At 57.4% G+C, this 21,869-nt stretch overlaps 7 protein-coding genes across 7 annotated transcripts; 4 read left to right on the plus strand and 3 right to left on the minus strand.

Moving 5' to 3' along the window:
• Nucleotides 1-88: 88 nt before the first annotated feature.
• Nucleotides 89-412, minus strand: ACA1_183380 (FGGAP repeat-containing protein; the record flags this gene model as incomplete). Its single annotated transcript, XM_004345898.1, has 1 exon — nt 89-412. One exon carries the CDS (start codon nt 410-412, stop codon nt 89-91), a length of 324 nt encoding a protein of 107 aa, XP_004345948.1.
• A 1,406-nt stretch (nt 413-1,818) lies between these two features.
• Nucleotides 1,819-11,274, minus strand: ACA1_183390 (uncharacterized protein; the record flags this gene model as incomplete). The annotated part of the gene is given in 32 exon segments (XM_004345899.1): nt 1,819-1,828; nt 2,115-2,238; nt 2,337-2,376; nt 2,529-2,703; nt 2,775-2,837; nt 2,925-3,363; nt 3,486-3,643; nt 3,751-3,849; nt 3,974-4,154; nt 4,248-5,007; nt 5,141-5,338; nt 5,508-5,675; nt 5,773-5,964; nt 5,980-6,119; nt 6,222-6,652; nt 6,732-6,852; nt 6,932-7,045; nt 7,261-7,380; nt 7,457-7,832; nt 7,961-8,093; nt 8,181-8,301; nt 8,395-8,540; nt 8,635-8,747; nt 8,838-8,927; nt 9,011-9,454; nt 9,557-9,648; nt 9,745-9,849; nt 9,941-10,264; nt 10,373-10,523; nt 10,622-10,929; nt 11,052-11,098; nt 11,168-11,274. The coding sequence occupies 32 exon segments, from the start codon at nt 11,272-11,274 to the stop codon at nt 1,819-1,821; spliced, it is 6,090 nt and encodes a 2,029-aa protein (XP_004345949.1).
• A 331-nt stretch (nt 11,275-11,605) lies between these two features.
• On the plus strand, nt 11,606-12,722 carry ACA1_183400 (ATPdependent protease HslVU, peptidase subunit; the record flags this gene model as incomplete). Its single annotated transcript, XM_004345900.1, has 5 exons — nt 11,606-11,752; nt 11,857-11,959; nt 12,046-12,179; nt 12,343-12,525; nt 12,588-12,722. 5 exons carry the CDS (start codon nt 11,606-11,608, stop codon nt 12,720-12,722), a joined length of 702 nt encoding a protein of 233 aa, XP_004345950.1.
• A 111-nt stretch (nt 12,723-12,833) lies between these two features.
• Nucleotides 12,834-13,203, minus strand: ACA1_183410 (uncharacterized protein; the record flags this gene model as incomplete). The annotated part of the gene is made up of 3 exons (XM_004345901.1): nt 12,834-12,899; nt 12,977-13,022; nt 13,097-13,203. The coding sequence occupies 3 exons, from the start codon at nt 13,201-13,203 to the stop codon at nt 12,834-12,836; spliced, it is 219 nt and encodes a 72-aa protein (XP_004345951.1).
• A 112-nt stretch (nt 13,204-13,315) lies between these two features.
• ACA1_183420 (L-2-hydroxyglutarate dehydrogenase, mitochondrial precursor, putative) lies at nt 13,316-15,532 on the plus strand (the record flags this gene model as incomplete). The annotated part of the gene is made up of 11 exons (XM_004345902.1): nt 13,316-13,390; nt 13,497-13,577; nt 13,666-13,746; nt 13,829-13,886; nt 14,026-14,138; nt 14,239-14,389; nt 14,481-14,553; nt 14,655-14,823; nt 14,931-15,082; nt 15,166-15,293; nt 15,408-15,532. 11 exons carry the CDS (start codon nt 13,316-13,318, stop codon nt 15,530-15,532), a joined length of 1,206 nt encoding a protein of 401 aa, XP_004345952.1.
• Nucleotides 15,533-15,982: 450 nt separating this feature from the next.
• Nucleotides 15,983-18,702, plus strand: ACA1_183430 (uncharacterized protein; the record flags this gene model as incomplete). Its single annotated transcript, XM_004345903.1, has 10 exons — nt 15,983-16,267; nt 16,378-16,406; nt 16,527-16,613; nt 17,291-17,379; nt 17,501-17,571; nt 17,695-17,887; nt 17,985-18,113; nt 18,178-18,292; nt 18,403-18,475; nt 18,577-18,702. 10 exons carry the CDS (start codon nt 15,983-15,985, stop codon nt 18,700-18,702), a joined length of 1,197 nt encoding a protein of 398 aa, XP_004345953.1.
• A 387-nt stretch (nt 18,703-19,089) lies between these two features.
• Nucleotides 19,090-21,403, plus strand: ACA1_183440 (transporter, major facilitator subfamily protein; the record flags this gene model as incomplete). Its single annotated transcript, XM_004345904.1, has 10 exons — nt 19,090-19,153; nt 19,246-19,346; nt 19,435-19,753; nt 19,836-19,904; nt 20,053-20,193; nt 20,292-20,507; nt 20,616-20,752; nt 20,832-20,945; nt 21,034-21,222; nt 21,305-21,403. The coding sequence occupies 10 exons, from the start codon at nt 19,090-19,092 to the stop codon at nt 21,401-21,403; spliced, it is 1,449 nt and encodes a 482-aa protein (XP_004345954.1).
• Nucleotides 21,404-21,869: the final 466 nt, after the last annotated feature.

A 21,869-nucleotide genomic window follows, 5' to 3' on the forward strand; every position in this document is an offset into this window, starting at 1 on the left:
GTGACGCGTCGGCCACGACGCAGCGGCCCGAGTTCAGGCCCACGTTGGGCAGGCCCCACAGCAGCCGGCCCGTGGCCGCGTCGCGACATCATGCCAGCGTATAGGGGGAGGCGGCCTTCTCGTGCACCTGACACGTCTCGAGGCCCGGCCGCGCCGGGTCGACGTCTGTCGTGTGCATCGCGTCGCCATGACCCCAGAGCGTCGAGTACAGGCCGCGCCCGTCATGATCGACCACCATCGCCCCGAACACCACCTCATCGCGCCCGTCGCCGTCCACGTCGGCCACGTTCAGCTGGTGGTTGCCCTGCCCGGCCCACATCGTGCGGTTTGCCTGCTCGTCCGAGTCGAACAGCCAGCGGCGGGCCAGCGTCGGTGGGTGCCCATCACCACCGCGGCGAAAGTCGAACGGCATCGTTGTCGCGGGTCATGACCAGACTGGCGGGTCGGCCCGCCGGGCGGCCGTCGAGGTGGGCCACGCCGGCGAGGAACCAGTCGACGCGGTTGCCCGAGCGGGAGTTGTTGGGGTCCCACTTGAGCACCTGCGGTCGAGGTCACCCAGGCTGGCGTCGTCAGCCCGGTAGGCGCACGCCGACCCGCCGCCCGCCTTGCCGGGGGGGGGGGCGAAGCCCTGCCGGTCGAGCCGCACCTCCAGGTACTCCCGCGCCCACACCCACGCCGGCTTCGACACCGTCTCCGCATCCATGACGAGCGGCGACAGTGTAGATTGAGTCGAGGAGGCCAACAGCCACCACGTTCTGGTCAACCGCCCTGTAGTCGTCGTCGTCGCTGTCAGTGGAGTGGTGGATGTTGTTCTGGCGGTAGAGGTCGAAGGGGGTGGGTCGGAGGTCAGGAGCTGCCAGAAGAAGAGAGAAACTAAAAACAACTATTGAGAGCGCCCGCCTGGTGCAGTGGGCTCCTTCGTAGATATTTGTCATCACAGACTCGTAGGTTCGAATCCTACCTGGGGAGGGATTAAAACCCCAACCCAGTGCCCGAGTGGTTAAGGGGAAAGCAACACCAGACCCACGCCGCTGTTGAGCACTCTCACCTTTTTTTCTTCTATGACCATTATCTTGTGGGCACAGTCATTTCAAGTGATTTTGTGTGATTTTATCTGCCACTTAAATGAGGTTTGTAGGCCTTGTCTGAAAAAAAAAACCTAAACAGACTCTGCTTGGGCCTGGAATACAATAGCCACCAAGGGCCAGGTTGTCACTCTTCTTCCCACTTCATAATTACAGCAGCAACATCAGCTTTGACCTCCCTTGTTATCATTTGTACATCAAAGCTGCAAATTCCTCTTTTATGGGATGCAATAACCTTGGGTGGCTACCCACTATCCCCCTACTACACCTAAGCTTGCACATGATGACATCTTCACTTGCACTCTTGTCTGGTGCATTTTTGGTACAGAAATCTGGTTTGGCCATGTTCACCAAAGCCCCTACTTCAACCCATTCACACACTTTTTGGCTTGTTACATTTTTCAAACATCAGTACTGGAGACAGTGGTTACAGCTGAACATGTCAAAGGCTAGCACCACTGTCCTCCATTTCCCAACTAACTGACCAGCACATGGCAATACTGTTGACATGTCATATTGCAAGATGCCTGGTTAGGATCCACAGACACCAACATGTAAAACAGTCACTGAAGACAAAAAGTTGATGTTTACTTTATCACCACCTTTCTATCTGTCAGCACTTGCTGCTATCAATGCCCAGGCTATGTATGTGTAGCAGCGACTTCAGGAAGTCGCTGTTGGGTGCTGCCAAGGAGGGCATTGAGAGCTTCCATGTGACGGAACGCCAGCCAGCTCAACAGGCTCTGTTTGGCAGGAAAAAAAAAGAAATAAATAAAGTGTGTGACATGTTGGGTGACAACCAACGGCGACGACGATGGTGAAAGTGCGGGGGAGAGGAGGGAGTGCGACGTCGCACCTCGTGCTCTTCGTTGTGTGCCGACACGTTGTTGTGTGCGAGCTCGTGGCACATCACCATGTACCAATAGCGCATACATTCCGATCGCGTTCTGCTCACGCGCGACACGAGGGCATGCATGGTGTTAAGTGGCACTTACCCACTGTTGTGTGTTGCTGTGTTGTGGGTTGTACCGGAAGCGAAGGTCGATGAAGACGGTGAGGTTGAAGTAGAGGCTGTTCCCGCGGTTGAATGCAATGCGCCTGCCCTTGTAGCCGATCCACATGTGCAGCGAATTGGCGGGAATCCCAAACACGCCTGGCCGCACGCAACACACACAACCCACGCAGCACACTCGTCAGTCATCACCACCGCACACGCACCACCGCACGCGCACACAGCCAAAAGACACGTACCGGCCAGCTGCAGCAAAACCTGGGCCATCACCTGAGCGCCCTGCACATGCTCGGTGCTCTACATTTTTTTATATATTAATTTCAATAATTTAGATATTAATTTAAATAAAATCAATCAATCAATCAATAAATAAATAAATAAATAAATCAATAAATAATATACATAATATAAATAATAGTAAGGTGGCGTACGAGGGTGGAGCCCTCCTCGAGGTAGAGGGTGACGCCGTGGACCTGGTCCACGTTGACCAGCGTCTGCTCGGGCAGCACCTCGCAGAAGTAGTTCACCTCGTTCCGTTCGCCGGGCTGCTGGTGGATCACCTGCGACGCGCCCTGGCTCACGCCCTGCAGTGCCCTCTTCGCCTCACTGGCGACCAACCCCTCGTCAACACACGTGTGCGTGTGCGTGTGCGTGTGTGCGCGTGCGCTTGCGCGAACCTTTCCATTTGCTGGTACATGCGCTGGGCGTCGATCGGGTCGTCGGCCTCATGCTTGACGCGGCTGTCGTGTGTCGCGATGTTAGTAACGCATAGTTGAGCTCCAGAAGCTGCAGCGCAGCGCAGCGAGTGGCGCGCAGTTCTCAAATACCTCACGATCTCAGCGCCGCCGGCTGTCTGCACGTCCGGGACCTGGCGCGGAGGAGGACCGGCGCTGGATTCGGCCGGGGCGGCGATGGCTCTTCGGCCGCCGGTCGTCTCCATCTGCAGCGGCGCCGGGGCGTTGGTGGTGGTGGTCGGCTTTGGCGTAACCGGCGGTGCCGCTGGCGCCGGCGGCGCAGCGATGGCGTCCCAGAGCGACTGGAAGAAGCCCGACGGCCGCTTCGTCGGCTGACTGTCGGCCTTGGGCGGCTGCGACAACGGCGGTGCTGACGTCATCTGCCGGCCTTCGCGGCCGCTGCCGCCGCCTTTCCCGACCGGCGGCTCACTTGGCTGCAGCTGCAGCTCGCGCGGCTGCACGGCGCCGTGGTAGACCAGGGCACCGGCGCCGCCCCCGTCCTCCTTCTGCAACAGCCGATCCACGGGCCACCCTAAAATCGCACACACACGCGACACACACCGCACGCACAGCACATGACACACGTCACACACGACACACGTTGGAGGCCTGTAAGGGGGAGCGGGGGTGGTGGAGGGGGGAGGAGAGAGTGACCTCGCTTGCGGAGGGTGGGGAGCGGGGTCTGGAGGAGCATGGCGGTGAGGAGGGCGTCGTCGTGGACGGACTTGCGGTAGAGGAGGCCCACCAGCTCGGTGCCGATGTCGAAGTAGTCCAACTCCATCGCCTCCACGATGAACAGGGCCAGCTTGCCGCTGAAGTCGCACTAGTTTTAGATGTCGCACACAGAACACTCGATACACGCGCACACGCGCACACAGAACACTAGAAACACGACACGCACGACATGTGACAAACGTACTTCTCGTGGTTCATGACGGCGACGCTGGCTTCTTCGGTGACGCGCTGATGTTTGAAGGTGAGCACTCGCTCGATCTTGGCCACAGCAAACACCTGCAGCCTGTGGGCGCGCACGTCAACATCGACATCATTAACGCACACGCACACGCACACGCACACGCACACGCACCACCGCACACGCACACGCACACGCACAACACACACTTCATCATGGACAATCATACTTGCTGAGGACGTCTTCGGCGTTGGAGCGCAGGTTCTTGCGGCGCTGGCCGTTCATGTTGTTGACCAGGAGGGGCTTGCGGTCGGTCAGCAGACGCTTGAGCTTCTTGGCCTTGGGCGTGGCCCGCAGCTCGCCCTCCCGCTGGCAGCTCGTCTTCACATCGCTCGTGATCCATTTGGCACCTTCCTTCGTTGTCAGCCACGCGCGGTGTCGTGTCGTGTCGTGTCTCGTGTCGTGTCGTTGTTCGTGTCGTGTCGTGCGAAAGGGGCGCTTACCGAGGCTTTCGTACATCTTCTCGAGAGCCGACGAGGAGAAGGCGGCGTCGCCCGAGCCATGCGGGATGCGCGGCGGGTTGAACAGCTTGGCGAACCGCTCGTTGTCGATCAGGTAGCACTCGCTCGCCTTCTTCATCAACGCCGTCTCCTCCCGCACCTTCTCCTCCTCTTCCTCCTCCTCTTCTTTTCCACCTTTCTTGCCGCCGCCGCCGCCGCCGCCGCTGCCGCCATCGTCATCGTCATCGTCCGTGTACCGAAGGGCCACGCAGAACGGGCACTGGCGCAGCTGATTCAGCAGAGCCGACGACGACGACACGGCCGGCGTGGCGGTGGTGGTCGTTGGTGGCGGTGGGGCGATGTGGGGGAAGGCGGCGGCGAAGAGGGAGAGCAGCCGGAGGTACCGCGCGACGCCGTTCTTGGCCAGGTAGCGCTGGTGGTGCCGCATGATGTTGTTGGCGAACTGCTCGGGCGTCGGGTACTCCTCGACGCCGCAGCTGCGCAGGAACTGGTTGCCCCGCTCCCCAAAGTCGACGAACTCGAGCAGATTGTCGAACACGTCAAAGGCCGACCGCTTGGCGGCGGCGACGGCGGTGGCGGCAGCGGCGGCGGCCGGGCTGGCGGGGGCGACGACGGCCGGTGGGGCGCGGTCGCGGAGCTCCTTGTCCGCCTCGGCCTCGAGCCGCTTGAGCTCCTTGAGCGCCTTGCTCTCCTCCGTTTGCAGCGTCTTGAGCTGGAACAGGTAGTGCTGCTGCTGCGAAAACTGTTTCCGTTCGTTCATGATGAGCACACGCCGCACACACATGACACGCCGCACACACACGACACGATCGCACACACACACACACACACGATAAAACCGCACACACACGATACAACCGCACACACGCACTCACCTGAGCAGCGGAGGCCTTGGGATCCTGTCGGGCCAGCTTGGCGCGGAGCTTGTCGTCAGAGGTGGGCGCGGCGCCCTTCTTGGTCTCCAGGTCCTGGATGGCCTGGCGCGTTTTGGTGAGCCTGGCCGTGATCTGCTTCCGCTGCTCGTCCCTCCTCTCCCCATTCCTCAGCAGCTGGAAGCTGTCCGTAATAAAAACCTGCACCACACACACACGCGCGCGCGCGCGCACACACGCAGCACACACGCAACACACACACACACACACACACACACACACACACACACACACACACAAACCACGCGCGCACACAGCGACGTCAGCGCCGAGCGAAAGAAAGGCGGTGGTTAGGGGTGGTGAGCGGAACCTCGTGGGTGGCGGACATCCGCACGGTGGGCCGCCCGTAGGTGAGCGGGATGAAGGGGGTGGCGAGCAGGGTGCGGCGGTCCTCGCGGGTGAATTCCTGGAGGCGCGAGTAGAGGTACTCGAACACCTCCTCGCCGCTCTTCTGGTCCGCCGGCGGCGCTTTCACAATCTGGCCCACCAGCAAGAACACATCATTTTAGCCGTGTGCGGTTTGCGTCGTGTGTGTGTGTGTGTGTGTCGTGTGTGTCGTGTGTGTTGGCAAGTACCATGTCGATGATGCTGGTCAGCGGAGGGTCGGCCGCGATATTGAGCTTCTTGGCCAGCCCGCGCCACCGCTCCTCGACCACCGGGAACCCGAACGGCGAGTCGTTCAGGAAGCATCGCTTGGGGTCGCACAGGAGCCGACCGTACTCGGCCTGCGGCTGCGGCTGCGCACCAACCTCGGGCGGCGGCCGGGCCTGCGCGGTGCGCACACGGGCGGGGAGGAACCGCATCTCGATGTCGCGGACGTTGAAGCCGTGCGGCTGGGCGCGGAGCAGCTCCGCGGCGTTGGCCTCCATGTACTTGAGTATCTTCTCCCGCATCTGCTCGCCTTCGCTGTGCTCGTCCGCCCCTGAAACACAACAGCGGCACCCTTGAGTCAGCACCGCACACGCGCGACCGCACAGACGCACACCCACCGCACACGCGCGCCGCACACACACCGCACACGCACCGTCGTATGGGTAGGAGGAAGCGAGTATCACGAGGGACAAGAGGTCGGGCTTGTCGAGCAGGCCGATCTTCTTGAGCAGCTGGGCCTGCTTGGACTTGGGGTCGAGCTGCTGCTGCGGTTGCTGCTGGTCGGCGGCTTTGGGCGACCAGTCGAGCACGATAAAGCCCAGGGCCTTCATCTCGTCGGCCGGGAAGAACAGCTCGCTGGCCTTGCGCGGGATGTTGTCCCGCATCTCATCGAACTCGGTCGCAAACACATCCGCCGCGGCCCTCCGCCTCTGCGCCACCGGCGCTCCGACGGCCATAACGCCGCCTTCGGCCGGCGCTGCTGCTGGGATGGGCGTGGTGCTGTCATCAGCTGCGGCGGAAGCGGTCGCCACCTTACGCTTGTAGACCACAGCCGGCAGGAATGCTGAATTCCGAAGCAGATTCCTAGCATTCCACACAACGATTAGACTCCAAGGTAGTACACACCGGGCTCGAGCAGTTGCCAGTTGGTGGTGGTGTGTACCAGTCGGCCGGGGTGAAGGACGGCTGCTGCTTGGTCAGGTAGTCGACCAGGTCCCTGACGTTCCATCGCAGCTGCTCCAGACGCCCGAGCACGAGCTTCAGGTCGACCGTGTCGCGCACGCCTGGCCGGAGTGGAAAGAAAAGAAATGTCAGGAATGACACACGCGTGCTTCACATAGCGAGGAGGGGGGCGGGCCGAACCGAGGGCTTTGAGGAAGGGCTTGGTGTCGTGGCGGATGATGTCGGCTCGCACGTGGTCGATATCGGAGAAGAGCCGCACGCTCGGAAAGTAGACCTCCTCCGGTCGCCTAAACGCTGTCGTCGCAGTCGTCGTTGTTGCTGAAGCAGCCGCCGCCGGAGTTGCAGCAGTTGGCGCTGCTTGATCTTTACACGACACACGCGACACACACACACACACACACACACACACACACACACACACACACACACACACACACAGCAGCGCACGACGACATAGATGGCATGAATAATGGATCGAATGTAGGGGTACAACGGAGGCGCCAACATACCCTGTCTGGGCTCGATAGGAATGCAGGCGACCTGGCGCAGCACGGCCACCACCTCGTTCTTGTTGCCCTCGGGCAGGTGCGGAAAGAACTCCGCGATGTGCTTCAACACATCCGTGCCGCCTGCCAAACAAAATGAAAATTAATATCAAACAAATAATGAATTGATAAATAAATGGCTGGCTAAATAAATAAATACCTGGGGCGGTGAGGAGGTGTAGGTTGTTGCGGATGTGGCCCCACCAGTCCCAGGCGGTGAGCTCGCGCCAGCCGAACCGCTTGAGCAGGAGGTTCTTGTGCAGCACCGCGCTCAGCGAGGCCGAAATGAACGGGTCCAGCGTGGCGGGCGGCAGGGGCAGGCCGCGCATGGCCTTGCTCGCACCCACGAAGAACTGGACCTCGCCCAGATTCTGGCGCACGGGCCGGAACGAAACCACGGCGGCCGTCGCCGCTGGGGCGCCGTCACCGCTTGGCTCGATTACCTCTTGCTCCTTGGTCTCGCGCACGACGACCGTCAGGCTCGACAGCAGCTTGAGCACATTCTTTCGTTGGTTCACGAACAGTGCGTACTCGACCTGTGTGTGTCGTGTGTTGTGTGTCGTGTGTCGTGTGTCGTGTGTGCGCGTGCGTGCGGTGTTACATCCGCGGTGAGCACGAGGGGGATCGGGTGAAGCAGAGCGACCTGAGGGGAAATATGGGTTACCTGCGGCTTGCTGAACCACTTGACGACCTGGGTGAGCTCGTCCAGCGAGAGCTCCCTACGCTTCAGTTCGTCCAGGAGGTCGTCCAACGAGATCTCGCGCACCATGTTGCGGACCTTGAGGTGGTGGAAGAACCTGGTCCCGACCAATGTCAGCGATCGAACGACACACGACATACACCACAACACGCATGGCACACAGCGGACTGACTGGTGTGGGTACCTGTCGCACTTCTTGAGCAGCGACTTGGGAACAATTGCAGTGGTCGTCCCGGAACCACGCTGGACCAGAAAATCCTCCATGTCCAGGTACGGCAGCCTCACCTTGTCGCACGTCAATATACCTGAAAGACGGATGATGATGATGATGATGATGATGATGATGATGATGAAGATGATGACGAAGATGATGATGATAATGAAGGGTGGAGATGTACCGGCGGTCGAAGGAATGAAAAACAGTGTCGGCGGAATTCGTTGCTGTTGGGCGAGCGGCGTCACGTTGGCGTACTGAAGTGGGTGCACGAAGAAGTACTGATTGAGCAGTCGGACGACCTTCTCGCTCGGGTGACTCTGCGCGAAGCTGCGCACCATACAGGCGAGTGAGTAACAAGAATTCAGAATTTAGAATAAAGGAAACAAAAAGTAAAAGAAAATAAAGAGTGGGCGATGGTTACCTGTGAGCAGAGAGCAAATTGACGATCTCGCGCTCGAGAATCTGCTCTTGCTCTGGTTGGATGCGAGTGCTCTCGATCTTCTTCATGATGTGGTCGTAGTACAGGCGAGAGACCTGGGAAAAACGAAGAAGAAAATGGATGAAGCCGCCGTCACCGGTGGGGTCAGGTGCTCCTGACTGCGGTACCGCAGGCAAAGACCGTACCTGGCCCGCGGCAGCCAGCAGATTGCAGTTCCAGTTGGATATGTACACATCCTGGAAGTCTATGTTCTCCCTCTCGACCGTGGGGATCAGCTGCAGACGCGTAGACGAAATTGTTACGCATGACACACACACACACACACACACACACACACCACACACCGAAGGCACAATACCTGGGCAGCAAGGTGGAACCCGGTGCCGGTGGTTTGCTGGGTCGAGAAGCCGATGAAGATGTGTCCGTTGTTGGGGCACGGGAAGAGGTCCACCACGAGGTCGTCCACCTTCCTGGCCTGACCGCCGCCCAGCCCATCGTCGATCAACTGCTGTGCCGGCGTTGACGACGATGGACCACCGTTGACCAGCGATGACCAAAACGACGACAGGCCACCACCGGGCGTCGACGTCGACGATGACGATGAAGAAGCCGTGGGGTCGTACTGCGAGCCCTTCGCCTTGTTGGTGGTCGAGTCCAAGGCCTTCAACTGGTCGGAAGCTTCTTCGTCGTCATCGTCAAAGTTGTAGAGCAGGAGTATGCTGGTGCGGCTCGGCGGCGTCTTCTTGAGGATGCGCTTCATGTTCTCGAGGTACGTTGGGTAGAACTCCCAGTGCACGTCCACCTTGAGCGTGTGCGTGTGCGTGTGCGTGTGCGTGTGCGTGTGCGTGTGCGTCAGAATCAGAGAGAGAGGGCGCAAGGTCGGAGTGAGCAATGTAGTGCTTACCTGTGCGTTGAGCAAACGCATCTTTACAAAGAGAGGCTTGGTGAACGGATATCGGTCGACCTTGACCGTCATCCTCTGCGCCTTGATCGAGGCTTCACGCGAGCGAGGCACAGCGTTGGTGTCCAGTCAGCAATCCAGCTGGTCAGCCACTCACACCACGGACCACTTCGGGAAGTGAGATTGATTACCGATGGACATGTAGCCGTGCTCCTTCTGTCGCCGCTTCACGTCGTCCTTGGTAACTCTGGGCACTGCCACCTCCTCAGTCTCCTTCTCACGCGCCTCCGTGCTCCCTGTGTCGCGCCAGAATTACAAATATAATTCATTTTCCATATAAACTGTTTTATAAATATAAATAATATGATAAATAAATTAAAGGCGTACGTTTATCTACATTGGTGTGGACTTGGAGGAGCTTGATGTCGTTCACGATCAGCGAGATGGACTGGACGTTGGTAGTGAAGGAGACCGACTTGACGACGAATCGGCTCAGCAGGTCGAGGTCGAACGGCATCACCTCGCGCGTCTCGAGCACGAACGCCACCCAGTCCTTCCGCTTCGCCGCTTCGGCCGCCGTCGCCACAGCCGCCTTACGCTCGGCGTCCTCCTCTTCAACGGCGACGCCGGCGTCTTCAGTCGTATCCTCCACCTTGGCCCTCGTGGTCACCAGCATATCACCGCGCCAATGGAAAATGAGGCAATCGTCGCCTGATCACAGCACACACAAGCGAACGAGAGAGAGACACGTCAGCATTCTCGCTTGTGTCTTGTGGAATTGTGAGGAATGTAGTGGCCGTTTTAATGCAGAGGCCGTACCCGACTTGATGATGGGCTGTTCGCAGATGGCAAACACCGAGTAGAAGCCCACGCCGAACATGCCGCAGGCGTCGGAGTTGGGGTTGCCCTCGGCGATCTTCCTGATACGCGTCCAGTCCTCCTCCGTGAACGCGCGTCCGTTGTTTTGGATCTGCGCAACCACATCAACACCCAGCCGAGTAAGTGTTAAGAAGGCGTGCGTGTGTGCGTGCGTGTGCGTGTGTGCGTGTGCGTGTGCGTGAGCCAGACCTTGATCTCGGTGGCATCGCAGGATCCGAACTGCAGGGCATGGTCGTCTGCCCTCTTCGTCTGCTTCTTTTTGCCGCCGTCGCCATCGTTCTTTTCCTTTTCTTTTTCCTTCTCTAGTGCCGGGCCGGCGGTCCACGAGCCGAACTTGAAGATGCTGAGGATGGACGAGGCGGCGGACGAGGCCGAGGACTCGGGGACGGCGCCAGCGGTGGAGGAGGCCGTTGTCGAGGCTGAGTCGGTAGCGGGTGACGTGGAGGGAGGACGATAGGTGGGCGACGTGAGCACGATCTCAATGTGCGTAGCCCCGGCTGAAGCACTCACGGGAATGCGCGTGAGTGAGCTCCCAACGTGCACGACACACACGACACGGCACACACGCGGCACACACGACACGACACGACACGACACGCAGCTGAGAAGAGCACAGTACCATCGTTGGCGTTCTGGATGAGCTCGCGAAACAGGGTGAACTCGGAACTGTTGGCACAAGGTAATAAGCATCACCACCCCATGGGGTGGGGTGGAAAAGAAGGAGAGATGATTAACCTGTAGCGGGCCAAGATTTTATCGATGAGATGCCGCTGGTTGACTTCGACTTGCCGCTCCTCGCCTTTGGCAAACAGCTGGCTCTTGAGATGGGCCGCGCCCTGCATGGTTGTTGGGTCAGGCCTTGGTCTTCGAGACTTGACTTGTCAAGAAGAAGATGCGAGTTATGTGCGAATGCACGCTACGGCGAATAAAATAAATATCTTAAAATAAATGCCAGAACAAAAGAAAAGAAAAGGAAACCAAAAAGAAAAAGCTGAGTTCGAGGAATAAACACAACAAATTGGCTGCTGGAGAGATTGGCTGCACATCGTCAATAGTAAAGATAAAGGAGAGATGAAGAGCTTCGCACGACGCGGTGCGATCACAACGGCGGGTTTGGGGGCGAGATCTTCAATTGCCACTACGGGTAATGGAAGCAGGCCGCTACTCGCGCCGATGACGAATGGGATCATCACCTCTTCTGCTGCTGCTGCTGCGAGCTACCACTCGGAGGGCGGCAGCGGTCGGCACCCCGGCTTCTGGGGACCCGACAACCCCGCCTACGCCACCACCATCCTCTGCGTGCGCAAGGGCAACTCAGTGGTACTCAGCCGCAGCCCTCTCGGTTGATTGATTCTTTGCGCCTCTACGATTGCGTTGCATGACTTTGTTACATTCTTTTCCCTTATCATGCACACGGTGCGCAGGTGATGGTGGGCGACGGGCAGGTGACGCTGGGCAGCACCGTGGTGAAGCCCAACGCACGAAAGGTCCGCCAAATCCGTCCCGGCATCGTTGCGGGCTTTGCCGGTACGCTCCTCTTGTTCCTCCCTTTCGTGTGTTGTTGTGGTGTGTGTGTGGGTCCCGGAGCGCATTGCTCAATTTTGATGTACCAGGCGCCACTGCCGATGCCTTCACGCTGTTCGAACGTCTCGAGGAGAAGATCGAGGAGCATCAGGGCCAGCTGCTGCGTTCCTGCGTGGACTTGGCCAAGCAGTGGAGGACCGACAAGTACCTGCGGCGGCTCGAGGTACGCCACTCCTTGGATCGGTGCGCACTGATCTCGTGCGAATTGGATGTTAACAATGGCACACACGCACACACACACACACACACACACACACACACAACTGCACACACATCGCCGCACACGCACACACACGCACCACCATTACCAACACACACACACACAGGCGCTTATGGTGGTGGCCGATAAGAACATATCGCTCACGCTGACGGGCACCGGAGACGTGATCGAACCCAACGACGGCATCATTGCCATCGGCTCGGGCGGCACCTACGCGCTGGCCTGCGCCCGAGGCCTGATCGACCTGCCCGACATCGACGCCGAGACCATCGCTCTCAAGTCCATGAAGGTCTGACCACTTCGCCACCACCCAACTTTTAAGAGCACAACTGACATGACACACACACGCAGGTGGCGGCTGATCTTTGCATCTACACCAACCATAACTTTGTGGTGGAGAGGATCAGCATCGACGCGGACGAAGCCAAGGAGAAGGGCGGCAGCAACATCCTCAGCGCGCCTGACCAGCACAAGGAGGAGCCCTGAACAGACTTCTCAGCAAGTCCACGAACTGGGTTCAATGAAGCTCGCTTTATCACATGCGCGTTGCTGTGTGTGTCGTGTGTGTCGTGTGTGTGTCGTGTGTTGTGTGTGTTGCTAGAGCTCTTCGACGTGGGTGATGCTTTGGGCTCGTCGCTGGCTAACAATCCGCTTATGCTGCTCCTGTTTGGGCGTGGCAATCATCAGTCATGCGCTCAAACAACACTTTAGGATGACAGACGTGGAGAGCGGGGCCTTACAATAAGTGCATGAAGGTCATCCACAACCTCCTTGCCCTGCAGTATTCTGTGCGGATTGGTCATGTGAGATAGAACATTACAATTTAAAAAAGAAATAAAAATGCCATAAATGGGGCGCACCGGTCCATGGTCTCGTTGATCTTGCGGACGTTGGCGGTGACGGCCTCAGTGGCTGCTGCCAGCGCCCGAATGGTGACTGCCGTCTCTGGGTTCACCTCGAGCGCCATCGACGCTTCTTCTGCTTCCTGTGCCATCTCTGTGCTGAAAAACTTTTGTTTTGTTCATTTCTTATCTTTTCTTCTCTTCTTTTCCATTCTTGTGCCTGTCCGGACGCACAAGATGAGGGCCTCCCTGCGCGTGATGAGGCCCGCCGCAGACCTGAGCGTCAAGCACCTTGTCATTGGTGGCGGCGTCGTACGAGAGCTCTCTCTCTCTCTCTCTCTCTCTCTCCAAATCTCTTCTGCTCCTCATTCGCATTGGATTTGTATGGATTCACATGAAACGGATCTGGCCACAACAGGTGGGGTTGGCCACAGCTGCACGACTCAGCAGGGAGGGTTCCACCATATTGCTCGAGAAGAACACCGTCCTCGGAGAAGAGGTACCTATGACGTTGTATTGCTACACGCAGCAATACACTGCTGACTTGACTGACCGCGATGCACATCTGATGGCTTCATGTCATGAAGGTGAGCGCAAGGAACAGCGAGGTGCTGCATGCGGGCCTGTACTACCCCGAGGATTCGCTCAAGACCAAGCTTTGCATCCTCGTGCTTGCTCCTCCCAGTCTCTCTTTGGACACGCTCCAGACACCTAACCGTAGCCTGCGCCTGGTGTGCCAATCAATCTCAGGGCAAGCTGATGCTCACCGAGGCCTGCAAGCAGTACTCACTCCCCTGGAAGAACACTGGTGCGTTCTCGCTGCGTTCGGCTGGCTGGGCGCCCTAGCGCACCACACACGGCTGCATCACCGCATCTCATAAAGGCTTGTAGCTCACCACCGCACGGTGGCCGTTTGGCCGTTTGGTGGTGAACGTTCGATCGCCCAGGCAAGTGGGTCGTGGCGCAGAACGACGAAGAGTCCAAGTTCCTCGCTGACCTCGAAGTCAAGGCCAAGAGACTGGGCGTGCCGCTGCACTTCATCTCTGAAGCCACGCGATTGGTGCCTTACTCGTCACAGCCTCTTTGAACAACGACACGCACGACACGCACGACACGCACGACACACACCAAGAGTAATCGCGGCGTGGCGTGGCGTGTAGGCCGAGGAGCCCAAGGTGCGATGCAAGGAAGCGCTGGTGAGCCCGTCTACCGGCATTCTCGACTCGCATGCCATCATGCAGTTCTTCGAAGGCCGCATCACAGCCAACGAGGACAGCAACATCGTCACCCACACCAAGGCCGTCAGCATCGGTACATAATGTCTACACAAAATGTATCTACATGTCGATATGTTTCTTTATATAGTGTCTATATGTCTGACCGTCGTGGTTGATGTTGGCAGCCAAGAGCGACAGCGGGTATCTCGTTGATACGGTCGACAGGGAGGGCGAGCGCTGCCTGATCGAGGCCGACAGGTACTCTACTCCCCTGGTCGCTGGTTGCGCGCAGAGTGAGACGAATGCCCAGACATGTATGTGATCTGGTGATCTGATGCTGGTGTCGACCCACTGGGCAGCGTGGTGAACTGTGCCGGACTCTACGCCGATCTGGTGGCCCAGATGGCCCTCGGCGACGCGTTTCCTGCGCACTACCGCCAGTACTACTGCAAGGGCAACTACTACGCCTACTCGCGCAAGACGCTCGTCTCGCGGCTCATCTACCCAGTCCCTGAGAAGAATCTCAAGGTATACACGCACACGCACACGCACACGCACACGCACACGCACACGCACACGCACACGCACATACACACGGCACACGCCAACGATGAAACTTTTGCTTTGGTGCGAAGGGCCTGGGCGTGCACGTCACGATTGATTTGGCCGGGCACATGCGCTTCGGCCCGGATGCGTTCTACATCGACCGACCAACGGATCCGTGGGCCGCGCCCGACTACACGGTCTACGAATACCACCTCGACGACGCCCACAAGGCCATCACCAAGTACGTCGCAAAGCCGGCCACCACACACACACACACACCACACACACACGAGAGTTTCATTCTTTCTACTATGTGGCTTGTAGATACTTGCCCGAAGTGAAGCGCGATGCGCTGTACGCGGACTATTCGGGGATTCGGCCCAAGCTCGCCGGGCCAGGCGAGCCCTTCCGCGACTTCCTCATCGAGGAGGAGAGCGCGCGAGGCTTCCCCGGTACGTGCACACCACTTGCATCTCCCTGGCCTCCCTCCTTGCTCGTTTGCTACCCTTGCTCACGAAACGACACGGCACGCAACACGACACGACACACAACACACACGAGGACAGGTCTGGTAAATTTGCTGGGCATCGAGTCGCCCGGGTTGACATCATCGCCGGCGATCGCCGAACATGTGGCCGAGAAGCTGGGCTACAACCCCTGCTACCGGCCCGACGCCCTCACCAGCCACTGACCCCACACCAATGAACACACATCATTGGATGATCATAGCAAAAATGTTATCATAGGCCAATCGCAATACGTGCAAAGTGGTCAACATCATCATCGCAAGATGGAGGTGATGAAGTTGACACGTGGCGTACCGCGGGTGTACACTTCCTCGAAACAGCCGTAGCGCCGCAAGCCTCCCCGGCGACTTCCCCGGGGCGAAGCCCGCAAACAGTTCGTAAATATAAAAAACAGATATAATATCGTCTCGTAAATAGATTCATTTGATTGCCGGACGTTACGTGAGGTATTGCCTACACCTTCAGCATTCGTGCATAATGAGAACGAACGCCACAGACTTGTCATTAATCTCAAAAATCGAGATTAAATCTCCACCAAAAATCGTGTTTGAATGAATTTCAAATTGAATGAAGTGATAATCGTGCAGGAGATGAAAGGAGATGCCTACAACAACATGATCGAGGAGGACGAAGATGAAGACGAAGAGGAGGAGAAGATGGCGCTCCTGGGTCCGCGCTACTCGGACAAGCAGCTCCGTATGTTCGAGCGACGGGGTCTCTACCTCGGCGTCGCCCTCTTCCAGTCCATCTGGATCAGCGGCACCGTCTACGGCTGGCCCGCGTTCCTCCTCATGCTCCGCGCCGAGCACCTCTACGCCAACCGCTGCGGCACCGACGAGCTCATCGAGCACCACCCACCAAGCCAGGGCAACAACACCACCATCGAAGAAGGCATCGAGGTGCGTACCGTGGACCGCACACGTGTGGTGCGCTGTGTGTGTGTGTGTTGTAGAGTGTGTGGCGCTGACGGTACACTCTGTCTCCAATTCATGGGTTAATGTCCGATCAGTGCCCAGAGCAAGAGATTCTCTTCAACCGGTGCGCACACGCACACGCACACACGACCGCACACACACATGCACGCACCGCACACGCGTCAAGATGTAAAACGCACGCACTGGGGGCAGTACTGACGTGGACGCTTGCGTCACGTGACAGGATAGCGACGTCGGGCATTTCGAGCCTCTTGATTTCGCTGTTTGTGATGGGACTCTGCCTCGACCGATTCGGACCCAGGATCACAGCGTGCGTTGGCAGCCTCATCTCCGTCTCTGGCGCCCTCCTCATCTCTTTTTCAAACGACCATGGTACGGACACCGCACGCACGCACACGCACACGCACACGCACACACACACACACGCGCGCGCGCACGCACGCACGCACACCACACACACACACACACACACCGCATGACACGAGATAACTAAGCCACAGTGCGCAGGTTTCGACTGGTTTTTTGTTGGGTTTGGCCTCATGGGGTTTGGCGGGCCGGCCCTGCATCTGGGCGTTATTCATCTCTCTAATCTCTTTCCCGGCAACAAGGTTCGCGTCAACACGCACACAGACACACACACGCACACATCACCAACACAACACGACCAGCGACACACCGCACACTACACAATGTGAACCTCACCATTGATCATTGGATGCATAAACACGTAATTCCTACAGGCGATGCTGATTGCAGCGTTTAACGGCGCTTTCGCCATCAGTGGCCTCCTCTTCCTTGGCTTCCAGGTTTGGTCTGCTTTCATCATTTCATTCTGCGTGTTGCGTGTGCGTGTGCGTGTGCGTGCCATTGGCCGTGTCGTGTGCCGTGTGCCGTGTGCGGTCGTGTGTCGTGTCGTGTCGTGTGTGTTGATCATTAACTTGCCCGCCCACAGCAAGCAATCTCCTTGAGCGACGGAGGGCTGACCAGGGAATCCCTATTTATTGGCTACGCCTTTGTACTCCTCTTCATCGGCGTCTCCTGCTTCTTCCTCTGGCCCGATAAGGCCTTCCAACCCAGTACCACTACCCCCAATTTTTTGATGTCTGGCGCAACGCAACGACTCATCCCGGGCGGCACTCTGCACACACACACACACACAACACACACACACACACACACACACACACACACGAATAGTGACGGACAACAATGTACAGAACAAACTTGAACGCAGCGATAGCGAAGACAGCATGGAACCCTTTGAAGAGGTGCGCAAGTACCGCAAACATGTCTTTTTGTGCCATTCTCAAGCCGTGTCGTGCGTGTGCGGTGGTGTGCGTGTCGTGTCGTGCGTGTCGTGCGTGCGTGTGCGTGTGCGGTGGTGAGAACAGATGGAAACGGAGGAGGAGCGAAGGAAGCGCATGGCGCAGGAGCGGATCGCGGAGCTGAAGTGCCGATCGTTCTGGCAGCAGCTGTTCTCGGCCCCGTGGTGGGTCAACGCCGTCTTCACGGCCGTCAACATCTTCGGCCTCCAGTACTACATCAGCACCGGACCCGACCAACTCCTCCGCATGGGCGACTACGGTTCGTTTTCTTTTTTTCTATTTTTTCTTCTTTATTATTGTTTATCATTTATGATTTTATAAATAAATTATAATTCTTTTTTCTTTTTCTTTTTCAGACGCCACGTACACGGTGCTGCTCAACGTGATCACGCCGCTGGGCGCGCTGGGCATTCCCATCTACGGTTGGCTGATGGACAAGAAGGGCTTCGCCCTCTCCTACGCCGTCATCAACCTCCTCGGCATCGGTGCGTGCCTGGACCGGCTCACACTTTTGTATTTTATTTTATTTTATTTTATTTTATTGTGCAGGCATCAACGTGTTGGCGTTGATCCCGGTGCTCCCGCTTCAGATCGTGACCTTCGCCTTCTGGGCGGCCTACCGGCTGCTGGGCTTCTCGGCCTGCTACGCATTCGTCGCTAAAGTGTACGACGCCAGCATCGCGCCGGTTTGAAAACATCGAAATGTTATTACCTATGCCTCACGCAACACGCAACACGCAACACGCAACACGCAACACGCAACACGACACACAGGTTTGGCGATACCAATTTTGGCACCCTCAACGGCTTGACTCTATCAAGCACCGGCATTATCAACTTTTCTCAGGTACGTCGGGCGATATGGCTTACCTGCTGGCACGCTCGAGCTCGAGTCTCTTACGTGTGCCATGTGCTGTGTGTGCTGTGCGTGTCGTGTGTGCTGCGCAGATCTTGATCACGAAGATGGTGGTGGAGCACTGGGGCGGGAGCTTCTTCTACCCCAACGTGGGGTTCATACTGGCGCGGCTGCCCCTGTTCTGGGTCTCCTACTACTTCTGGCAGCTCGGCGTCTGATCAGACCACCCAAATACATTTTATTTATTTGTTATTTCTATTTCTATCTTTTTTAAGATATTTATTTTATCATATGTTAAGAGAATACTCAGGGCAATAGTCCAGATGTCGGCGATAGCCTGGGATGGCCTTTAAGTGAGTTGGTTGTGTGGACTCGTACATCGACCATTCCTTCTTTTCTTGTCGGCGTGACGGTCGCGGTTTGCTTTCGGCAGCGAATATTTCTTTTCTCGTGTTTATGTTCTCCGGCACCCACCGCCCGCAACGGATCACATCGCTCCCTCCTTCGTTCGCCAATCGATAGATCGCCAGTCGGGCCTCAGATTCTGAAGAAGGATCGAAATCGATTGCTTAATTCAAAATTTATAATTGTATAAATTTTATCAAATGGAGAAGGGTCCCATCAACAGCTACACCGAAGATGACTTCACGACGCCGCTCGTCACCCGCGGTACCACCATCTCCACTACTACGCAAGAAGTTATACTTGATTTTATTTTTTTGTATTAATTAATCATATTTATTCTTTGTTGCGTTGCGCAGATGGCTTCGAGGAGCAGCGACGACGGCGATACATCATCATCGCCCGACGCGCCGTGGCTCTCATATGCGCCATGATCATCGGCCTGCAGTCCGGCACCACGGTGCTCCTCCCGCACACACGGCACACACCGCACACACCGCACACACTACACACCGCACACACATCACTTATCATTTTTTGGGACACAGAACGCGTTCAACACGATCGCCAGCCACATCCAGAACGACACCGGGCTGGGCGACAACCTGATGACCCTCCTCTCGTCGCTGGGCATCATCGGCCTCTTCTTCACCTTCCCGGCGGGCTACGTCAACGACCGCTTCGGGGCCATGTGGACGGGCCTCATCGGCGCCGTGCTCACGTCGGCCGGCTACGCCGGCATGTCCTTCACCGACAAGGAGTCCTACGCGGCCATGCTCATCTGCCTCATGCTGGTCGGCTTCGGCAGCGGCACCAGCTTCCTCGCCGCCCTCTCCACGGGCCTCAAGACCATCCCTGGCTACCCCGGTATTCCAACTATTACTTTTATTTTTATTTTTATTCTATTATTTAATGATTTGCTAATTAATATTTATTTTTCTAATGACAGGGTTGGGCATTGCCATGGTCGGTGCCTGCATGAGTCTGTCGCTCGCATTGACCAATGGAATCGTTGAATGTACGCACGACACGCACACGACACACGACACACGACACACGACACACGACACACGACACACGACACACGACACACGACACACGACACACGACACACGACACACGACACACGACACGACGCGGCAGCTCACAGACATGTGCCGTGCCAGTCTACAAGAACGTGTTCGATTGTTCGGCGGACAGCTGTTGGCCGTACTACCTGCGCTCGCTGGCCGTGTCGACCGCCATCTTCCTGTTCGTCCCCAGCTTCGGCCTCAGCCTGCTCCCGCCCGACGAGCCGGCCCCCGCGCGTACGCCCCCGAGAGAACCCACAAAAACTACATTCGTTCCACACATTCCTCACCACGACACGACACGGCACGACGACACGACCAACGACACACAACAGCAATTCAAGAGGAGGAGTTTGGTGTCAGCGAGGACACCCTGCCGCCGGTGAGCAGCAGCAGCAAGGCCGACCTGATCCACCAGGACCTGATCGACGGCCGCCACAACACGCCCGTGTCGCTCTTCTACTCGCTCCACACCATGCGAAACATCTTCTTCTGGTTCCTCATCCTCGGCAACTTTGCCGGCATCTCCTCGGCCGTGTTCATCATCACCTGTACGTCTGCGTGTGCGCTCGTGCGCGTCTCGTGCGTGCGTGTCGTGTGTGTGTGTGTGTGTGTGTGTGTGTGTGCGTGTGTGTGGCTAACACAATATTTCTTTACAGCCAACAAATCGATCTGGACGACGTTCACCAACGGCAAGGATGCGGATTGGGCGGTGAACATCACCACTGCCTTCTCCATCACCAACACCGTGGCCAACATCGTCTCGGGCTTCGCCACCGACTTCCTCTGGTCCAGGGTACGAGCGTGTCGTGTTACACGTCATGTGCCTTACATTCCTAATGATGTTAACGCACGACACGACACGACACGCACAGTTCCGCTACCCGCGTAACAAGCTGCTGTCGCTGGTGCTGCTGTTCGACGCGGTCGTCTACATCATCCTCATCGGCCTTTCCTACGGCGTCTCCGATCCCACCGCCGCCGCTCAGGTACTCCACCGCACCATACACACCACACACACGTGCACACACACCCACACACCTAACGTGCGTGTGCGCACACGCGTGCGGGTTGCAGGTGGTATTTGTGATATGTCTGGTGAGCGTGGGCTTCTGCTTCGGCACGTTCTTGTCCGTGGTGCCCATCATCGTGGGCGACTTCTACGGCCACGTCAACTTCGGCCTCTACTTCGGCTACATTCAGCTGGGCGCCACCGGCGCCACCTTCATCATTCCCAACGTCGCCGAAGTCATCAAACAGCAAATGGTGCGTGTGTGTGTGTGTTGTGTCGTGCGGTTGTGTGTTGTGCGGTACTAATGTATTTGTGTGTGAACGCGACATCAAACAGGGCAACTACAATGTCATCTTCATCTTCCTTGCCGTGTGCCTGGCGACGTCTAGCCTCGGCGTCTACTTCAAGCGGCCCACCCCCATCGGTCGGTGGTAGAAATAAACTGCTTGCGCCGTGTTTGATTTACATGTAAATTTCATTCTTTGTGGTGTGTGTCAGAACCGACGTGGGTTCTATCGTTTGAGATCTTGGTCTAGCTTCGTTTCATTTTTTGTTGTTTTAACCACCAAGAAAGTGGATCTGCTGACCTGCGGTCAAAGGCTTTTGCCAACCGAGGATTCTACCGACGGGCGTGGCAGGTGTGGCACTCCCTGCGCCCGACCACGAAGGAAGCTACAGTGAGAACAGACGCCCGGCAGGAGGAGGGCGGTAGGGGTGTACCACGCAGACCCTTGGGTGAGGCGGACTCGTCGCCATCGCACGCTTCGCTCCCTGCCACACGAACCGCAGCTCTTCTCTTTCGATCTTTGTTGCGTCCTACGCTTTCGTTCTTTTTGTGTCCAACGGCGCGTCAGATCCCTCAGTTACAGCAATCATCTGACACACGCCAGACATGGGGGGA

This window comes from Acanthamoeba castellanii (assembly GCF_000313135.1).
Source record: "Acanthamoeba castellanii str. Neff unplaced genomic scaffold scf7180000084745, whole genome shotgun sequence".
NCBI classification, from domain to species: Eukaryota; Discosea; order Longamoebia; family Acanthamoebidae; genus Acanthamoeba; species Acanthamoeba castellanii.